At 46.8% G+C, this 17,250-nt stretch overlaps 1 protein-coding gene across 1 annotated transcript; it reads left to right on the forward strand.

The window, feature by feature from the left end:
* Positions 1-66: 66 nt before the first annotated feature.
* NFAM1 (NFAT activating protein with ITAM motif 1) lies at positions 67-16,961 on the forward strand. The gene is given in 10 exon segments (XM_061450667.1): positions 67-226; positions 229-273; positions 276-329; positions 332-396; positions 399-456; positions 2,589-2,927; positions 3,947-4,056; positions 6,631-6,729; positions 11,342-11,428; positions 14,083-16,961. Coding segments are annotated over 10 exon segments (1,077 nt in total). The 3' UTR covers positions 14,143-16,961.
* Positions 16,962-17,250: the final 289 nt, after the last annotated feature.

A 17,250-nucleotide genomic window follows, 5' to 3' on the forward strand; every position in this document is an offset into this window, starting at 1 on the left:
GCATTTTTTTTCCCTAGTCCAACATCGGGCTTTGGTCATTGTGAAAGGTGACAAAGTTTGCTTGGAATGAGTAGGATATTTTATAGTCATCGGGAGACAAAGCTCAATGCATTGAAGAGTTTGTAGTCTAATCTTTGGGCACCTACTGGTAGGTGTAACACCACTGTAACAGTACAGAGATATGAAACCTGGTGTGGGGAGGAGTCTTACTGAAAAGCAGAAGAGCTGCAGCTGCCAGGAACAACTTGGCAAAAGCAGTGTGTGTACATCCTGACATCCATTCACAAACAGGAGAGGATCAACCAGCTGCCCACGCGTGGAAATACCTGACAACCTCCATCTCTTTCACCTTTTGGATCTATGTGTCTGGTTGCTCTCTTCCAGCCTTTGACCCCCTCATCATGGCCTCTACTCTAAAAGTCACCTTCCTGTTTCTTTGGTTGCTTCAGTGTGGAGGTAAACTTGTGAGTTTTTATTCCTTTTGTTTACTCTCACATTTGTTCATATTAGAGTGTTTCCAGCTGCTATCTTTTGCTAATTTCCAGAGATTCCCTCTAGGAATTGGCACGCTGCTGCTATTTCTGTCTTTTAAGCATTTCAAAGCAGAGAGAGAGAATCCTCAGGAAAGAAGGAACATGGGAGAAGGGTTAGATAACCTAAATAAAATGGTTCGGCTTTTTCCCCAGTATGTTCTTCTCAAACTAATGGCCCCTGGGATACTGTAAGAAGATGGATTGCTCTTCTGTTTTGTTACAGCAGTGCTTAGCCATGTCTTGTGTAGAAACTATATTCATGTGTGTTCTGCTGGGTAGAGATCAGGAGAAGGGTGATGAATGATTTTGGAAAATAAGGCCCAGAAGAAACCACTCGGGTTATCACTCCTACAGTGTCTGCAGGATTTTCTGTCACCGTCTTTCCACAATGCTGTAGCTAGTGTCCACAGGACTGCATGCTCACAATGAATTAAGCACATCCCTTAGGACTGTACTGTATCTCAGTTTCTTTTACAGCTAGGAACCTTTTTCTAGTGATGTAAACTAAGCTCTTCCTTACTCTCCAGCCATTGTCCCTGGCTATATATCATCTGTAGAGGATTTTTCTTTATGGACGTTACTTCCTAACAGTCCTTTCTGGACAGTGGCCACACTCTTCCTCCATTACTGCCCCCCATGACCCTTCCTCAGTGCTTAGCATTCAGCTGTCCTATGGCTGAGTTGCCTTTTCCAACACGAGTCCCACTGTGCAGAGGTGATGCTGCTGTTGTGATGCAGCATTAGTGCATGATGACAGGAAAGCAAGCCTGGCTGTTCTCAGGGACAGGTTTAATGCCTTGTTATGAGCCTGCTTATAAATGCAGAACTCCAGGGAATCCCATCAAAAGCATGAATGGAAAAGCATGCCTATCCCCTTCTTTCTCTCTCTACTCCTTCCCCCCCCCCCCCCCCACCTTTTATTTTCATGTCTCTGAAAGAATCCTTCATTTTGTAAGAAGACTTGTGTGTAAGTTTCCAGTTCCTTTTTTAAAGACAATGGTAGTTTCCAGGGACCTTTTCTTAAGTTGCTCTATATGTGGTGTCATGTCAGCTGTTAAACAAACAGATTCTGAGACTGCCTGATGTTAAACCTGGATTCAGCTGAGAAGCAAAAGAGGTCCTGCACCCTGGGCTCCTTACTAACCCATGGCTCACTCTTAGCATTTTATTTTTTATTAAACAAAACAGGGAGTTAACTATGGTGTGATTTTCCATCTGTGCTTATTCATCCTCTCTTGTAACTCCCAACATCATTGTCTAAAGAATTGCAGTGATAGATCACTTTCAACAGCCCTGTCTGTGTAAGGAGGAAGCCATGAAGGGCATGATATCCCATCTCTCTGCCTAAGATACTGTCACATACAGATACTTAAGATCTGCAGTCTTCTGCAGATAGTTCCCATATCTAGCATTGAGTCTTGTGCTTTGCTGCTCATTTACAGCAGTAAAAGTCTGGAGTGATTAAGCGGTGTCTTATTTCTCATGGCCCTGGTGCTGGCCCCTGTACAGAATATGTAATTTCCTTCCTCACTCGTGCTTCAGAAACACACAGTCCACTTACAACACCTGCTTTGCCTACAGCACCTTCACTGCCACAGCCATCGCATGGCCACATGGAGATGCCCAAACAGAGGTTTGTAACTTGGGAGTTTCAAGAGATGCCCAGCTAGCATTTGTCTTGGAAAATTGCTTTCTATTCATCTGCTGTAAATACAGTCTCACACCACTGCAAAATCAGTTCACTTCCTGCTTCATTTCCTGTCTTTCTGCACACTGGTGTTGTACAGAGGAGCTCACAAGGGAAAAGGGGAAGCCTGTGAATGCAATAGGCTATCGCAAATCATACAGCAATTACCTAAGAGATGTGGCAGATCACACAGGGCACGTGCTCTGAATCACTCCATCTCTGACAAGGGCCAACACTGCGTGCTACGGCTGCACTTCCTGACATACAGTTGCTTTCAGTGTGACCCTGTCTTTGGGGCAGCAGGCTGCTCCTGACTTCAAGTGATGTTAGGTGAGTTAGGTGACTGCTAACCATTATTACCCTTACAGGGGCAAGCGTCAATGTACAGCAGAAGCCTCCAATCCAAGTTGCACTGCTTGAGGAAGGAATATCCATCCCCTGTACAGTCATCTTCCCTTATATGCCGAAATACACCACATTTTCAATCTTCTATTACTGGATTAATTCACTGGGCCAGAAAACATCCATTTACAGTAAGTTGGAAAGTGTAACCATCCCTCCTGGAGAAGAGAATAAGACTGCTACTGTATCTTACAAACACATAATCAGGCCCCTTGAAAACATCTCTTCTACTGGCACATACTACTGTGACGTCAAATGGAATAACATTCACAAGATGGGAAAGGGAGTGTTTGTCCTTGCTAGAGGTAAGCAAACAACCAGAAAGAAAGGGTAGGTGGTTATAAATCAGCTGGATCTGGCTATGAAAAGATGATCTTTTCTCTTCTTTTTCTCTGCCCAAACATGCTATGAAGTCAGGTGGGAATAATACTTTATGCCAAATACTTAATGCCATCAGAGTTAAATGCACTTTGCACAGGTGACCTGTGCTACTGTTCCCAGTGTGCAGATGGGACATGAAGTTGCAGTGATTTTTATCTGCCCTGCTGCAGCCTCCTGGGAACAGCAGGCATAAAGCCAGGGTCTAAATGGGGAGCCTGGGCATGGAGTCAGGGTGTGCTTTTAGGTGTTATTGTTCAGGAGACAGTGTGCTTTGGCCTTTAGCAGCGTGACAGAGATGGTTGACTGCAAGGTCAATGGTTAGGGTTCTTGCCATAATCAGACCTACAGGCTAGGCACTCACTGTTGGGGGCTCACAAACACGTCAGAGGCTCACTGTAATCCTTCCCCCTTTCCCATGTGGTACAAGGGGTCAGTTGTTCCATTAATGCACAGACATGCATGCTGCTGACTGGCTGGATTTGCACTACTGAATGCAATGCTAGATATGGAAAACTTCTTAGAAAGTGTAAATGCAAAGAGCTGTGATGAAATAGCTTTGCTGCACTGGTCAGAGGATGCCTACAGTATCCACCCTGCTAGTTTGTGTGGCCTGTGTGCTTTCCACCATCTGTCTTTCTGCCCCTACCACTAAAGACCCTAGTAGCCAGCCTCTACCTACCACCTTCTTGGCTCTCATATGTCCCCTCCCTCTAACCAATATGAAGTGCAGCTGCTTATATCCTGTCTATTTTGTGTGATTCCTTGGCTGCACCCTGCTTTCTGTTCAGTCAGACTGAAGGTTTTGCAGGGTGTGAGCACCTGCAGTACCATATTCCGCACTGTTTCTCTCTTTTAGTTCTCTCAAGACTTTCTCCAGGGTTAAAGATACAGCAGGATTGTAACTTCCACTCACACTGTGAATCTTTTGCCTTCTTTCTTACAGGTACAGGGTATGTAGAGACCTCTTATGGGTGGGAAGTCCTCATTACCTTTACAGTTCTTCTTGCTGCATTGAGCATAGCTGCAACATCCCTGCTTCTGTGGAAAAGAAAGGCAAGTTATAACTGAATAAAAAGCAATATCTGACACAACCCATTCTAGGAATTTATTTCATTTGCTTCTAACTTGGCTGGATTGGAAGTCCCTGTGCTGAAATTTTCCATGTTGGGTGTCTGCTTCTTTAGGTTTGATTTTTATTTTTTTTTTGGGGGGTCTTTCTGAGAAAAAAAGATTTTAGGAGAGACAAAATGTGTCATTGATTTGTCCATTAAAGAAATTCTGGTAATCATTTGGACTCCAGCATACTCTGCTTTAAAGCAAGGATCTGGCACAAAGCAAGAAGTCACACTAGCAGTTGTGCTGGCCCTGAGAATATTCAAGAAGATGTAGTCTTGTGATGGGTTTTTGGAAAATTGCAGTTTGTGCCTGCTCAGTTGTCTAAAGGAGCCCCTGTGAGGCTGCTTTTCCACATGGTGCCACTTAGACAGGTAATGTCCTGTGCACTCAAGCGAGTCTGTGGCAGCCCTGGTGGCAGGCGGAGGGCAGGACTTTCCCCATTTCTAATCCTCTTTCATGATGGGGACTACTCTGGTTCAAGGGCACAACCTGATTGCAAGAAGGCTGTACAACTGCGCTCTTGAGCCATGGCTCAGGCACTATAGAAAAAAGCGATTTGCAACATGGAGGGGATGGGGACCAGAGCCAGACCAGACCAAAGCCCAGCTTTTGTTTGACAGAGAAAACATTAAGAGGCAGAGTGAGAGGGAAGGTCTGGACAAGGACGCGAAGGAAGCCTGTGTGGAAGTCCCAATTAACTTGGAAAAAAAAGGGAAACAAGGACCTGAAGAGCAACTTGCTTTAGTTGGCATTGTTTTGAGCAGATGGGGATAGAACAAGGCAATCTCCAGAGGCACCTTCCAACAGCAGTGATTCTGTGAGGCTGGAAGGAGCCTCAGAAGGGAAACTGGGACTGGAATCTGGAGTGAGGAAGCACTGGAGCTTGGAGGAGGGTGTTAGGACTGAACTGACAGGGCCCTTCAGGTGAGCAGACTAGTAGCACAGGTTGGGATCAGCTGGGTAAGGAAGTAGAATCTGGGATGAGTAGCTGAGGGCAAAAAGGAAAGCAGGAGTGGGGAAGAAATGATGCAGAGAGAAAGAGAAGAAAAGCCAAAAGTAGGGCTGAAGATCTGGATGAGACAGGGGCCCTATGGAAAAAAATCTGGAATTATGATACTGGAATACCTGTGTGTGGGAAACCTATTGCTCCTAGTACTGCCACCCTCAGGTGTTCGAATAACATCCTCTGCATTCTTCCAGAGATCTCCAGGCTGGCTTAAAACCCCCTGGTGTCTTTTAGAATGGAATTTGGGGATTGTTTTTTTCTAGATAGAGTATGCCCCATATTTACTTTTTCAAACTGCCCTCTGCCAACACAACAGCAGACTCTGCATGCATTTTTATGTGGAGGCTGTGCTAGTGGTACAGTATGACTCCAAGGAGCATCAGGCTTCAGCACACACAGTCAGACATCAGGAGGTTGAAAACAGAATGGCAGCAGTTGGCAGACCTGCTAATCTCGTGAGACTTCCTTTGCAGGCAGTCTGATGGAGGGGGAAGGGGTGTGAGCAGTAGAGTGACTAGGCTGGAGATGGGCCCCCATCTCTGTTTGCCTAGACAGCATCTCCATGGGGATGATGAGGGAGGCACTGTCACGACTTGCCAATTGGCATCTCTAGGTTTTGAGGTGGGCCAGCAAGTCTCAGACCTGCGGGCTCTCCTTGGGGCCCAAAGAGATCTTGCAGACATTCCATTTGCCCTCCTGCAGAACACAGCCCATATTTCTCACCACAGCTTGCTCAGACCTGCTGGTTTAAAAATGTTTATCTTTAAGAGAAGCTATTTAGCATCCTCCTTAGTTACTAATGGACTGGAAAGCAGTTCATCGTTTTCATGTGATGTGAATATAATCATCCCACTTCTTTCTGAATTAGAACAGAGATACTCAGCAAAGCCTTCTGCCTTTTCTGCCTCTTCTTTTGCTTGCTGAGCAGGGCTAACCCTTATCTGTGCATGGATGAAATGTGCTCAAGGAGAACTCATCTGATACACGAAACGTTTCAGAGGAAGAGACCTTCCTTCAACCACATGCTGGACTTGTACATTAGCATATCACTGACTATATGTCATCATTAATGGTCATCTGTGCTCTTTAGACTGTGTATTAGCAAAAGCTTCCTGGCCAAATCCTCACAGAAGTCATCTTGTTTCTTTGAAATCCCCCTGCACACTTTGAACAGGGCCCTGCTTTACTCTCTGGCCTACAGCATTGTTGTGCGCTGTTAAATACTTGAACTCTCCATCCACCTAAGTTTCAGTGGTGGAAGTGATTTCTATGAATGCACAGAGCCCAGTTCTCCTTTCCACTGCTCCAGGGTAAGTCACCAGACCATTTAACCCTGTGGTGAGGAAAGGGACCAGGCCACATGTTGCAGAGTGCCAGCACTCTTTCCTGTGAAAACAGGAAGGGAGTATGTGAGCAGCTGGCTTCAACATTACATTGGTGTTCATTTCACTTTGGGAAGATGGTGTTTGCTCCAAATGTATCATTTGGTGTCTTGTCCTGACCAGGTGTTGTGCCCTAAAAGGAACCAGCTAAATATCCTGAGATGGAAGGTGGAAACCCAACCCCCTTCAGCCGTCCCACTACCACCATCTCCTGTCTATGATGTGAGTATCAGTATCACCTTCCCTCCTTTCTCTTCGCATCATGGTAGAACCCTTCCTTTTCCTGCTCTGCCATGGTGCAGACAGCACCAGTATCATTATACGAAACATAAGCAATACCCATGCACCAGCTTGGTACTGATGACCCTGTGCTCTGCCCTGCTTAGCTCCTCTCAGGACTATGCATGTGGTGTGTCTCCATCCTGGTCCCACTCATGGCCTCCCCAGTGCCAAAGCCTTGCACTGTGCCCTGTGGGGCAGCACCCTTTCCCCTGTCAGCAGTGTAGCAGCAGAGAGCTTTGGGCCAGAGGGGGTTCCTGGTGTTAGAAGAGGAAGGTCTTCCAGGAGGCAGGAAGAAAGACAGGATCTTAGCCCCACTTTGTACTGTAGAGTGTCTCATGGGCATGACATTCCCAGCTGGAGAATGACAGCTTGGGAAAGGGGCAGAGAGATGTGCTCCCCCAAAACAACCTGAGCTGATTAGAGCTCCTGCTGTGACACCTTAACTGGTGTCAGTGTCACAGACCCTGCAGTTCTCTCTCTCAGGGAGAAAAGGGCAGGAAGAAAGTGAAAGGAGTCTCTTTCTTGGAGCATCTCCCACTTTCATTGTGCAGGATTTCCTTTTCCATTCCCCAAACTGGGGAACACCAACTGCTCCCACACCTCAAGGCCAGTAGGCTCAGCATCATAGGTAATAAGATTGGAGTATCTCTCCTGAAATGTCAGACCCAGACCTCAGCTACCTCAAGTAACCACGACCCCTAATCCCATTTAGAACCCATCCAGATCCATTTAAAATGGATTCCTTTTTCTCCTTTTACTCCCATGGGAGGGCTGCTCCATGACAAAGGGAAGGGTTGTTTTTTTCCCCACCCCCGTGATCTGTGGGACAAACAAGGAGGCATAAAATGAAAGTGAGTAGAGAAGGATATTTCCTGAATATTAGGAAACCATTCTAACTGCAGGGTCTGTGAGGGCTGGAAATGTCTCTCCAAGGAAAACCTGTGAGCTCTGCTGCATTAATCATTTAAACTAAACAAAGCGAAGCCCTGGAGAATGTACTACAGAGAGGAGCAAAGCTCTGCCAAGGAGGTAGGAGACCTGATCAGGGGCAGATATGAACAAGAGGATGGGCCTGCCCTGTTCTCATTCTCACTTCACAGGCGGGGGAGGGGGTGCACCATTTTGTGGCCCTTGAATTTTTGGAGCAGAGGTTTCAAAGAAACCACTATGTATTGTATGTGATATGTTTATTCTGGGCAAAAAGCAATGCTTTGGGTAAAGGAGGTTGCAGGTTATAAACCTTTTCATTTGTATCAAGTAATTTATTTTTAATTCAGGCTTATAAAAATCCAAATGGGTAGTTTCCTGCTGAAGTGGATGATTTCTGCAAGGAGACAAAAAAAAATCAAATCCATTTCTCGCTCAGTCGGCCTCGTCATGCATCCTTAGCTCCATCTTAATTACATGTTTCATCATGTTGTTCTGTTCAGGAGGCCCCGCGAAGGCTAATCCAGCAAGCCAGCAGAGGCAGCTTTAGGCACAGGCAGTGCCTGGAGCTGGCTGAGCCTCTGTGCTTGCCGCAGCCCTATGGACCTGGCCCAGGCAGCCTTCCCTGAGGCCCGTTAACCACACACCAGCTGTGCAGGGCTCGCAGCCAGCATGGTGTGCAGAGCAGGCACTCAGCCCTCTTCGGCAGAGCTGTAAGCAGCCTGGACCACCTCCTGCCTGTGCGTGCTGGGGGGCACAAGCCCACCCAATGGAGGGTCCTTTATCGTGGAGCAGCTGCTGCGGGGTGACTCGTTCAGGCATGAAGCAGCAGCTCCAGCCGCACACATGGCACATGATGAGAGCAGGAGGGAGCATGGAGGAAAGAGGGCCAGAGCCCTGGGGTGGGGACCCTGTGTTGGATGGGCCCTCAGGACACGTGAAGGGAGTGGGAAGTCGACAAACCCTATTTCCTTTGAAAGATGACTGGTGATCCGCTGCCAAATTGTGTTGGGACTCTGCATGGTGTAAACCCAGCTCTGCACACTGTGCTTGAATCTAGGTGTGTTGTGAAAACCTGCTGCTGTTAAATCGGGTGTTGAACACAGAGCTTAGTCCATGGGGAGGGTAGAAATCTGTCCTCAGTGCTGCGGTAAGCTAAGGCAAGGAAATGGAAAGGACACGTGAGACGTAACTCCAAGTGATGAGATAAAGAAGGAGGTCAGTGATTAGGGAATGGGACAGGAGGCCAGCACATTCCAGATGGGCTATCTGTGGGGAAAAGCAAGAGGTCAGACTCTGGAAACAAGTCACATCAAGGAACCGCAGTGTCCCTGTAGGCCTGGAACTGAGAGCAGGAGCGACAGGAGGCAGCACTGGACATCAAAGCAAAGGCTTGGAACAGGCTGGTGCAGCTCATGACATGTTATCCTACACAGCAACAAGGCTCACCCCTGGTGTGGGAAGGGTCCTAGCACACCTTCTGCAAAGCCATCCTGCTGAGTATCTCTAAGAACAAATGCCTTCCCCGCTGGCTCTTCCAGGTGTCACTGTTCACCTCGTGGTCCTGGGGGTAGGTTTATGCAGTGAAAAGCAGCAAGTAGCAAAAAGCCCTGATAATAAGAGGGCCGCTGGGCACCCTCTTTGTTCCCATTACATTGCCAGTTGTTCCTTGACCTCTTTGTCCCTCCTGCATCACTAGAGCAGCTCTACCTCACTGCATTGCCCGGACCCAAACCTGTATTTCCCTCTTGTCTTCCAGCTCAGCTGCCTTGTTAATGAGCAGCTTGGAAATAACAATCCAAGGGACTCGCTTCATCCACTTTACACTTCAAATAAGCTTTTTAGAGCAGCAAACAGAACCCCTGCAGTGCAGGCGGGTTCCAGAGCACAGGAGCTTTTCATGGTGCGAGGGAGACAAGGAGGCTGCTTGCTCGGGGATGGGCAGGCATCTGCCAGCAGGGAGGAGAGAGGCCTCTGTGCCTCCACTGTGACAGTAGCAGGTGGTCAGCGACCAAGGAAAAGTAATTAATTTGCAAATGGTGACTGGAGAAACCAGCTTTCCAAGGAGCCAGCAAAGGACCAGCACTGTCAATAGCCTCCATGGGAAGAGGGCTTGAGGAGGGAGGGAATGATTTTTGGAGGTTAAACGCCAAAAGGATCCTTCTTGCTTGCGAGTGGAGTCAGACTAGAGCAGTGAAAGAGGCTGCCTGTTGTCCTGCCAAGGGGGCACAGTGCCAGGCTGCTGGGAGCGCAGCATGTGGGATGGGGTCCTCACTGTGAGCATCACAAAGAGAATTGAAAATGAGAATGGGGAAATGGGATTCTCCATGTGCGCGAGTGCACATGTGAATAGTTGGGAATGTCTGTGTAGGCAAGCGGGTTGTTGGGAATGGGGAGAAGCCAGGTGAAATAATTTGACTGTTCCCAAAGGAGGGGTGGGAATGGGAGTGCCATGTGGTGCTCCATTCTCTGCGCTCCCCTCCTGTCCGAGTGCTTGTTTGTTCCAAGCGCCACTTGCAAATGCTGCTCCTCTATCATCTGGTCCTGTTCAAACCGCCATCCTGCTGGCCATGATCCCGAAAGATACTGAGTGTTTGTAGCTCTGGATAAAATGATGAGGCTTCAGGTGACTGGGCAGCCCCAGAAACGGGCCTCCATATTTTGCTCTTCCTCTGCTGCGTTGCAGGGCGCCTCGCTCCCTTTGCAGTCTCTCCACTAATACCATCTGCCCCTCTTGCGGCCGGAGCTCCTCCCATCTTCCTGTTGCCAGAGAAACAGCCACCTTGGCAACCTGCTGTCATCCTTGAAACACACACGGAAAAGTCCTCCTGATTGTTATGTTTGATCCTTCAGGCAGATCTGGAACATCACTCAAACTGACACGCATCTCCTGTGACATGATTACCTGGGGGACCAGTGGGTGCATATTCATGCAGGGCATGTGTATGTTTGTGTAGCTGTGTGGGACCACGGGTATGTTTGAGGGCCTGGGAGTGTATTGATTTTTATTATTATTGTTCTTTGCTCACTCTAAGAAGAAAAGAGAGATTCAGCTTGGGGAAAAAAAAAAAAGAACAAAACAGATAATAAACAGGAATCTCGCCTGAGGTAGGGTTTCCCATTTTTGTCAGCCCCTGTGCTTCAGGACCTTCAGCCTTGCCCCTCTTCTCACCTTTGTATGCCCAGAATAACCATGAGCAAAAGCTTGTGGGTGTCAGGTGCCTAAACAGTTCTGGGTGCAGAGCACTGCCCATTACCTGTGGTCCACATGGTGCACAATATCCTTCCATGAGGCAGAGGGGTCTTTATCCTGCATTCTGGGACAATTTGAAGTGGAAGAAAGTGGTAGCATTGGCATTGTTCTCCACTGCCTTACACAGGGTAGGTAACATCAAAGCCTGCCCCTGTGAGCCTGAAAAAGGAAGATGATGCAGTTGCACTGTAGAGCTTTCAGGGGAAAAGGATTTTCTGTTTGCCCAAGTTCAGGTCAGGAATGTCAACATTTTGGAGATGGCAGTTCCTAAAAAATGTCAGGCATGAGATGGGGAACAACCCAGTAGACTATTAATTGTCTTAAACCTAAGTAATTTATTTGACCCTTAATCTCTTCTCTCTTCTTCTGCAGTGCCTGGATTTGCAGCAAGTTGATGTCTATTCTATCCTCAAGGACAATGCAAACAACCTGTCACCCAGAAAGAGTCCTCCAGGGAAGGTAAGGGCTGGGGCCCTGCTCTTGGAGAGCTCCCTTATTCCCTGGGCACGTGAGGAAAGAAACCCCACAGAGTGACCATGGCACTAGCAGGCACACTGAAAGGAGAAAATGAGACATGGCATCCACTGACCAGCTGGGCTGCACATGTAGCCCATCTTCCTTCTTCCAGCAGAACCCTCTCTCCTGCAGCTCTACCAGTTCTGGCAGTCCTGGTTTTGTGCAGATGCTTTGCTGTATGACGTATGCTGAAAGGCATTGAGGGGTTTGGCATTGCTCTGAACAGGATGGATGTGCACAGAGGGTTGGCCAGATGCTGGTCTCCACTATTGTCCTTTCCTGGTTATCTAGGCAGCTGAGAAGTCCTCTGGGGTAGAGGAATCTGTGCACTGGGGGCAGACTCTGGACACAGCTTTGCTGTCACTGGCGTTAAATACCTGAGCGCCACTTCATGGTAGCAGAATATAAGATGGTCTGAACTAAGGCTGGGCTGATACAGTCTCTGTCAGTTCTGGGGCTAAGGAAAAGGCAGTGTGGGCATGTTTTGAGCTCGGATCTTCTTGCTGGGCTGGGAGTAACGAGTTAGAGACAAGGAACTAAAAGCACGCATAGTGAAAATAGCGGCAACTAGGAATATGCAGGTGAAGATCAGTTGTGTGGGCCACATGAAGCAGATTAGAAGCCCACACAGCCCTCTACTATGCCTTTGGCAGGCATCAGCTCTTTCACAGGGGCAAAACTTGCACTGGGCACCCCAGGGAACATTTCCTTCCTGTCCTCAGAACTTTGTTGTTCTTTTTCCCTCCAGACCTCTTATCTGTTAAAAAATACCTCCATTATTCTAATATTGGAAAGTGTTCCTGAAAATGTCTCCTGCTTCCTCCCACTGATGTCCTGTTGGGGAGAGTTCCCCAGGTTGCCTAAGCAGTGTGGAGAATGGTGCCAGCTTCAGTTGACATCGTCCCTCTGTTTCTTGAAAAACAGTATTTTCCAGTATGTGAGGCATTTTCACAACTCCCACCTTTTAGGAAACAGTGGTCTAAAATCCAGCAGCCTCCTCTGTGTCAGAGCTACTTGCCATGTGATCTGGTCCCAAGGGCTCTAGCCTCCTGCAGTTACTGGTGTGGCACAACAGTGGTTGGTGGTAGCAGACAGTGGCAGGTATCTGATCACTAAGGGGAAGGATGGTCTGTTTTATATAGGCTGTCTTATGCCCCAGTGCATCATACATGCTGGAAAAGACAGTGTCCCTGGCTTTGTGCTCCTGCTGCATTTTGAACTAGCTGGATAGAGAGAGCAGTAGATCCTGATCCATTCTCCCTGTCCTATTTATTCTTCTGTATACCTTTCTCAGCTGCCCCCTTTGGAATGATTCAGTCTGGATGATGAGATGCAGTATGCGTGGGTTTTTCTCCCTAGTGTGGAGCTGTCTGGGCTGTGCTGAATCTGTGTGTGCCCCACACCACTCAACTGCTGCTTTGGAGAGTAGCGGGTGTGTAAAACAGAGCGTGAGCAAAGCAAGATAAAAAAAGCATCTGTGTGTGAGTCGGTCTGGTGCTGATAGTCTCAGCCAGGGTGGGGTAAAGGTCGAAGCAGAAATAGGAGAAACGAAGAAGAAAGCAAAGAGAGGGGATGAAATGAGGTCTCACACCAAGAGCAGACACCACCAAGTGTCCTGAATTCATGTACTGATCGGAAGGAAATGTGAGTGGCAGTGCCCTGTGATTGCTGCACAGGAGAATTTGTCGGTGCTTTCCACTGCTGGTGCAAGCACCTTCATCAGCTTCCCTCTCAGTCATCCTGGGCTGTGACCACCTGGGACACTCCTCCTCCACCTGGCTGTGCCAAAATATAACAGGGTGTTTTCCTTAAGAGTGAGACTTCTGGGCCAGTGTGTTTGGCCTGTGAACAGAAGCTGGGATTGCTGAATGGTGGCCAACCCTGCTGCAGAGAGTCCAGGCCAGGCCTTGCTGCGGGATGCTGTCTGTGGAGAGGGAGCTGTAAAGGGAAGCAGGGCAGAGAGCCTCTGAAACAAAAGCATTTGCATGCTGTCGTGCTGGACTGTCAGCCAGTTTGGGTAGCGAGGTTTAATCCCACATGCTTTGCAGGTGCCTGGAGTCAGCATTTTGTAAAACATTTCCTTTTGGAGGTGGCAACAGGGAAAATGCTAGTGTAGGTAGGACTTCCTTCACCCGGTGGCATTTCAGCTACTTGCTGTGTAACCTTGCTTACAGCAGGCCTGTGCCACACAGCGCTTAAAATATCAGTCTGTCAGCGCCTTGTCTACACAAGGAACAGTCGTGAGGAATAGACTCAACTGTTGAAGAAACAGGATTGAGGAGGTCAGGGAATTCCTCCTTCACAGAATCCAAAGTGATTTATTTTTTTACCAAGTCCAATTTTCCCTCCCCTTCCTGTCTGACAGCTTTTGGGGGGAAGAATGACAAGTAAAGGAGGCATCTTTATCCCCTGGGCTGGATTAGTCACATTTGTCTATGGCAGAGCAACATTTCTCACTGTAGTAGCTTCCATTTCAGCAGACCACTTGGAGCCATTTCTAACAGAACAAATGTCAGGGTCTGCTTATTAAAAATTAATTCATCACCTTTTGAATAATTTTCCTCCATTTCTTTATTCTCCTTTTCATCATTCTGCAGACACCTAAGAAGCAAGCAACTCTAGAAGAATCCTGTGATACACTATATGAGAATATCTAACAGGAATAAATCTCACCCTGTGTGGACCAGACATCTTTCTGTACTGCAGAACTACTCTCTTACATCCCCAGTTCTCTGCAGAGATCCACAATGGCTTCAGGGCACAACCGTGAGGGACTTGTGACCCCCCTGGCTCCTTCTAAACTGCCCGTCATTAACAAGAGAATGCATCTGTTCAAATCCCACTGGGCTCAGTCTGCACTGATGCAGCAGAGCTATTTTGCAGCAAAGCCGTTTGATGCAAAAGCAAAGCTGCTTTTGTCAAGCACTCACAACATGTATCTTAGAAATGGTGCAGATGGGATCTGTGCAGATTTCTCTCACCTGGAATTGCTGAAATACTTAAATCTCGATCCTCTGTAAATGATGGGACAATCCAGAGACCTCCCTGCTTGCTGTCTTGATCTTCCAATCCTGACCTGTAGCAGTCCATCTGATCCTGTGTCTACGACTTTCCTGACACGGTCATCAGGGCTTCATGCATAGTTTAACCAAGATCCAAGCATCCACCTGCCCATTTTTCCTTTCTGAGGAACCCCACAGTGAAACATGCTTTCTCATAATCTGCTAATCCCATGAAGTAGTCACAGATGCCTGCTGTGACCATACTCAGCCGACTCAAATCAGTGCCTCCGAGTAAATGCTTTTGCTTCAGCAATAACAGCAGTATACGATGAGGACTGGATGCACAGACAGAGATAAAGACGGAGAATGGGAAAATAGAGAAAATAACCCTGCCTGGCAGAAAATACCCCTGTCTCAGTGGCAATGCCCTTTCCAGAACAAGGAAGAGAAACAAGGAGGTGGGAATCTGCAGAAACTCCCTTGCTGGCGCTGCATAAGCCAAGCGGGTCTGGGGCCAGGTTTCAGCCCAGAGATATTCAAGTCAAGCTCCCCAGTTTCCTTCTTTTTGGCAATGGGCGTTGTTATCACTTGGGATTTTGAGCCTCTCCGGGAACAGGCATGGTACCTCTGCCCCACCAAAGGCAATAGGTTTGTCCTTGTTTCAGCTGGCCAGTATTTCCCAAGGGTATAAGTCTCCTTTACCCTGACCCCATAGGTTATTTGCACAGGCAGACCTGTTCTGAAACTTAGAGCAACTGGAGGGAGGCTCTAGAGGGGAATCTTCTATCCAAGCTTTTCTCTTTCGGGTCAGCTGGAACTTGCCTACAATTTGTGCTTATGCATATTCTAGTTCTGATAGGGAAGAGGTTACGTGAAATATCCATATAACACGATCAAACCAGTGGATCAAAAGCTGAGGCTGTTTCATCTCAGATTAAAAAAAAACAACAACAGAAAAACAACCAAACAAAGCCAACCCAAAATAAGAATATGCAGCATAACTTGAGAGGAATCACAGAAACCTCTTTAAAGAAGATCAAATTAAAATTGAGCTCCAGGGTCATAGGACCCTCTCTAGTTGAAGATAATGTTGCTATGCATCAGAGATAGAGGCTATGGAAAATGTCTCCGGGGCCTCCAGCCTTCCTATACTATGTTTAAAGAGATAATCCGCTTATTGCTTTGCTCTTTTTATTAGAAGAGATTTCAAACATGCAATTTGGACTTTTTTTAACCACAGGAAAACACTTTTTCTCTTCCCAGTGTTGAGGAATTCATTTCAGAAAGAGCAATGAACAGACAGTGTGGCTTATTAGACCCATTTTCCATTTGTTAAGTGATCATGACAATTACAAATAAATATTTTTGAAGTAAGGAATTTTAGTGTTTCCTAATACGACCAGAAAACATCCATATTCACAGAAGAACTTCAAGAGGATTGTACAGGTACTACAATTCCTTTCCTTAACAAATTTGAAGAAATGATGAGATGAATTATAAATATGTTGCAGCATGGCAATAAAATATTCAGCAGAAGCTGGTGGAAAATAGATAAAAAGTGAAAACTTTCAAAACAATCCTGCTTGGTTTTTGTGTTTTGCTTTTTCAGTTTTACAAATGCTAAAAATACTGGGTGGTACTGGAAATTTCCTGGCAAGGATCTCACTTTGCAATGAATTGATTTGTCTTGTCTTTCTGTTTTTAAATAGCGTGTTTCTTACACTTATGCCTGAAAAATTCTATATATTAAGTAGCTGAAGCTGTTTAAAATGAAACATGAGAGGAAGAATGGTATTTGGAACAGAAAAGACTATTCTGGAAGAGTCAGAGCTAAAGTACTGGAAGAATCACACCAGGTTCTGATCAATTAAGTGGAAAAGTAAAAATCTCCAAGAGACACTGAGGATTTGGGCTGTGCTCCAAAGCTTGCCAAGGTCGGTGGGAGTCGGTGTGTTGATTTCAAATGGGCTCTGGATTGGCCCTGTGAGGTTAAAAGGCTGTTGCACAAGAAAAAGGAAGTTCTGAAGCTATGCAGCCACAAGCTAATACCATTTCTTTAGCACTGTGTGCACTGGCAGCCACAGTTGCATTGGAATGTGTGACAGAGAAAGGTATAAAGAGGGATGCGTTTAAGTATGCAGTTTTCCAAGGAGGTATGAGGAAATGCCTTCAGGCACAGGCAGGAGAGATTAGGAAATATAATTCATATAATATTGGTATAGCTACTTTGTAGCAGAGATTTGTTCAGGAAAAAGGCAGCCATTTGGTCTCTTTGTCTTACCTGGCTCTATGGTCCATGAGAACAGACACAGAAAATGAGTATTACTAACAGGAGGAAAGGAGTTAATTTTTAAGTGTTGAGCAATTGAACAAGAAAAAAAAAGGATGGGCTCCCCCAGCTCCCCAAAGGTGAGAGGTGATGACTAGCTTGTTGTGTTCGCTCTGCATGTTTTGCTTTAAAGTAAATATTGAGTTTCCTCTTAAAAACTGTGCCCCTAATGTGCTCAGCTTCACTTGCTTCCCCCAGCATAGTGCTGTTGTGCACAGAGCATGCTTGCAGGTTACAGTGGTATAAACCTTGATTTCCAAGTGTTGAATTATCCTTTTGTATTGACAGGATTTCATGGAAGTGGAGACCCGCTAGTGAAGTAAGCAGTGGTGCAAGGTGGAAATGAGCTGCCCTGACACCTTCTAAAGGAGGTGCCATGCTAGCACCAAGGTCCTTTGCCACCTCCACCAGGTCTTGAGAAATGCAGTATCTCA

This window comes from Pezoporus flaviventris, unplaced genomic scaffold (assembly GCF_033815535.1).
Source record: "Pezoporus flaviventris isolate CSIRO_AGI_PZ_B2104156 unplaced genomic scaffold, CSIRO_AGI_Pfla_v1 ptg000011l, whole genome shotgun sequence".
NCBI lineage: Eukaryota > Metazoa > Chordata > Aves > Psittaciformes > Psittacidae > Pezoporus > Pezoporus flaviventris.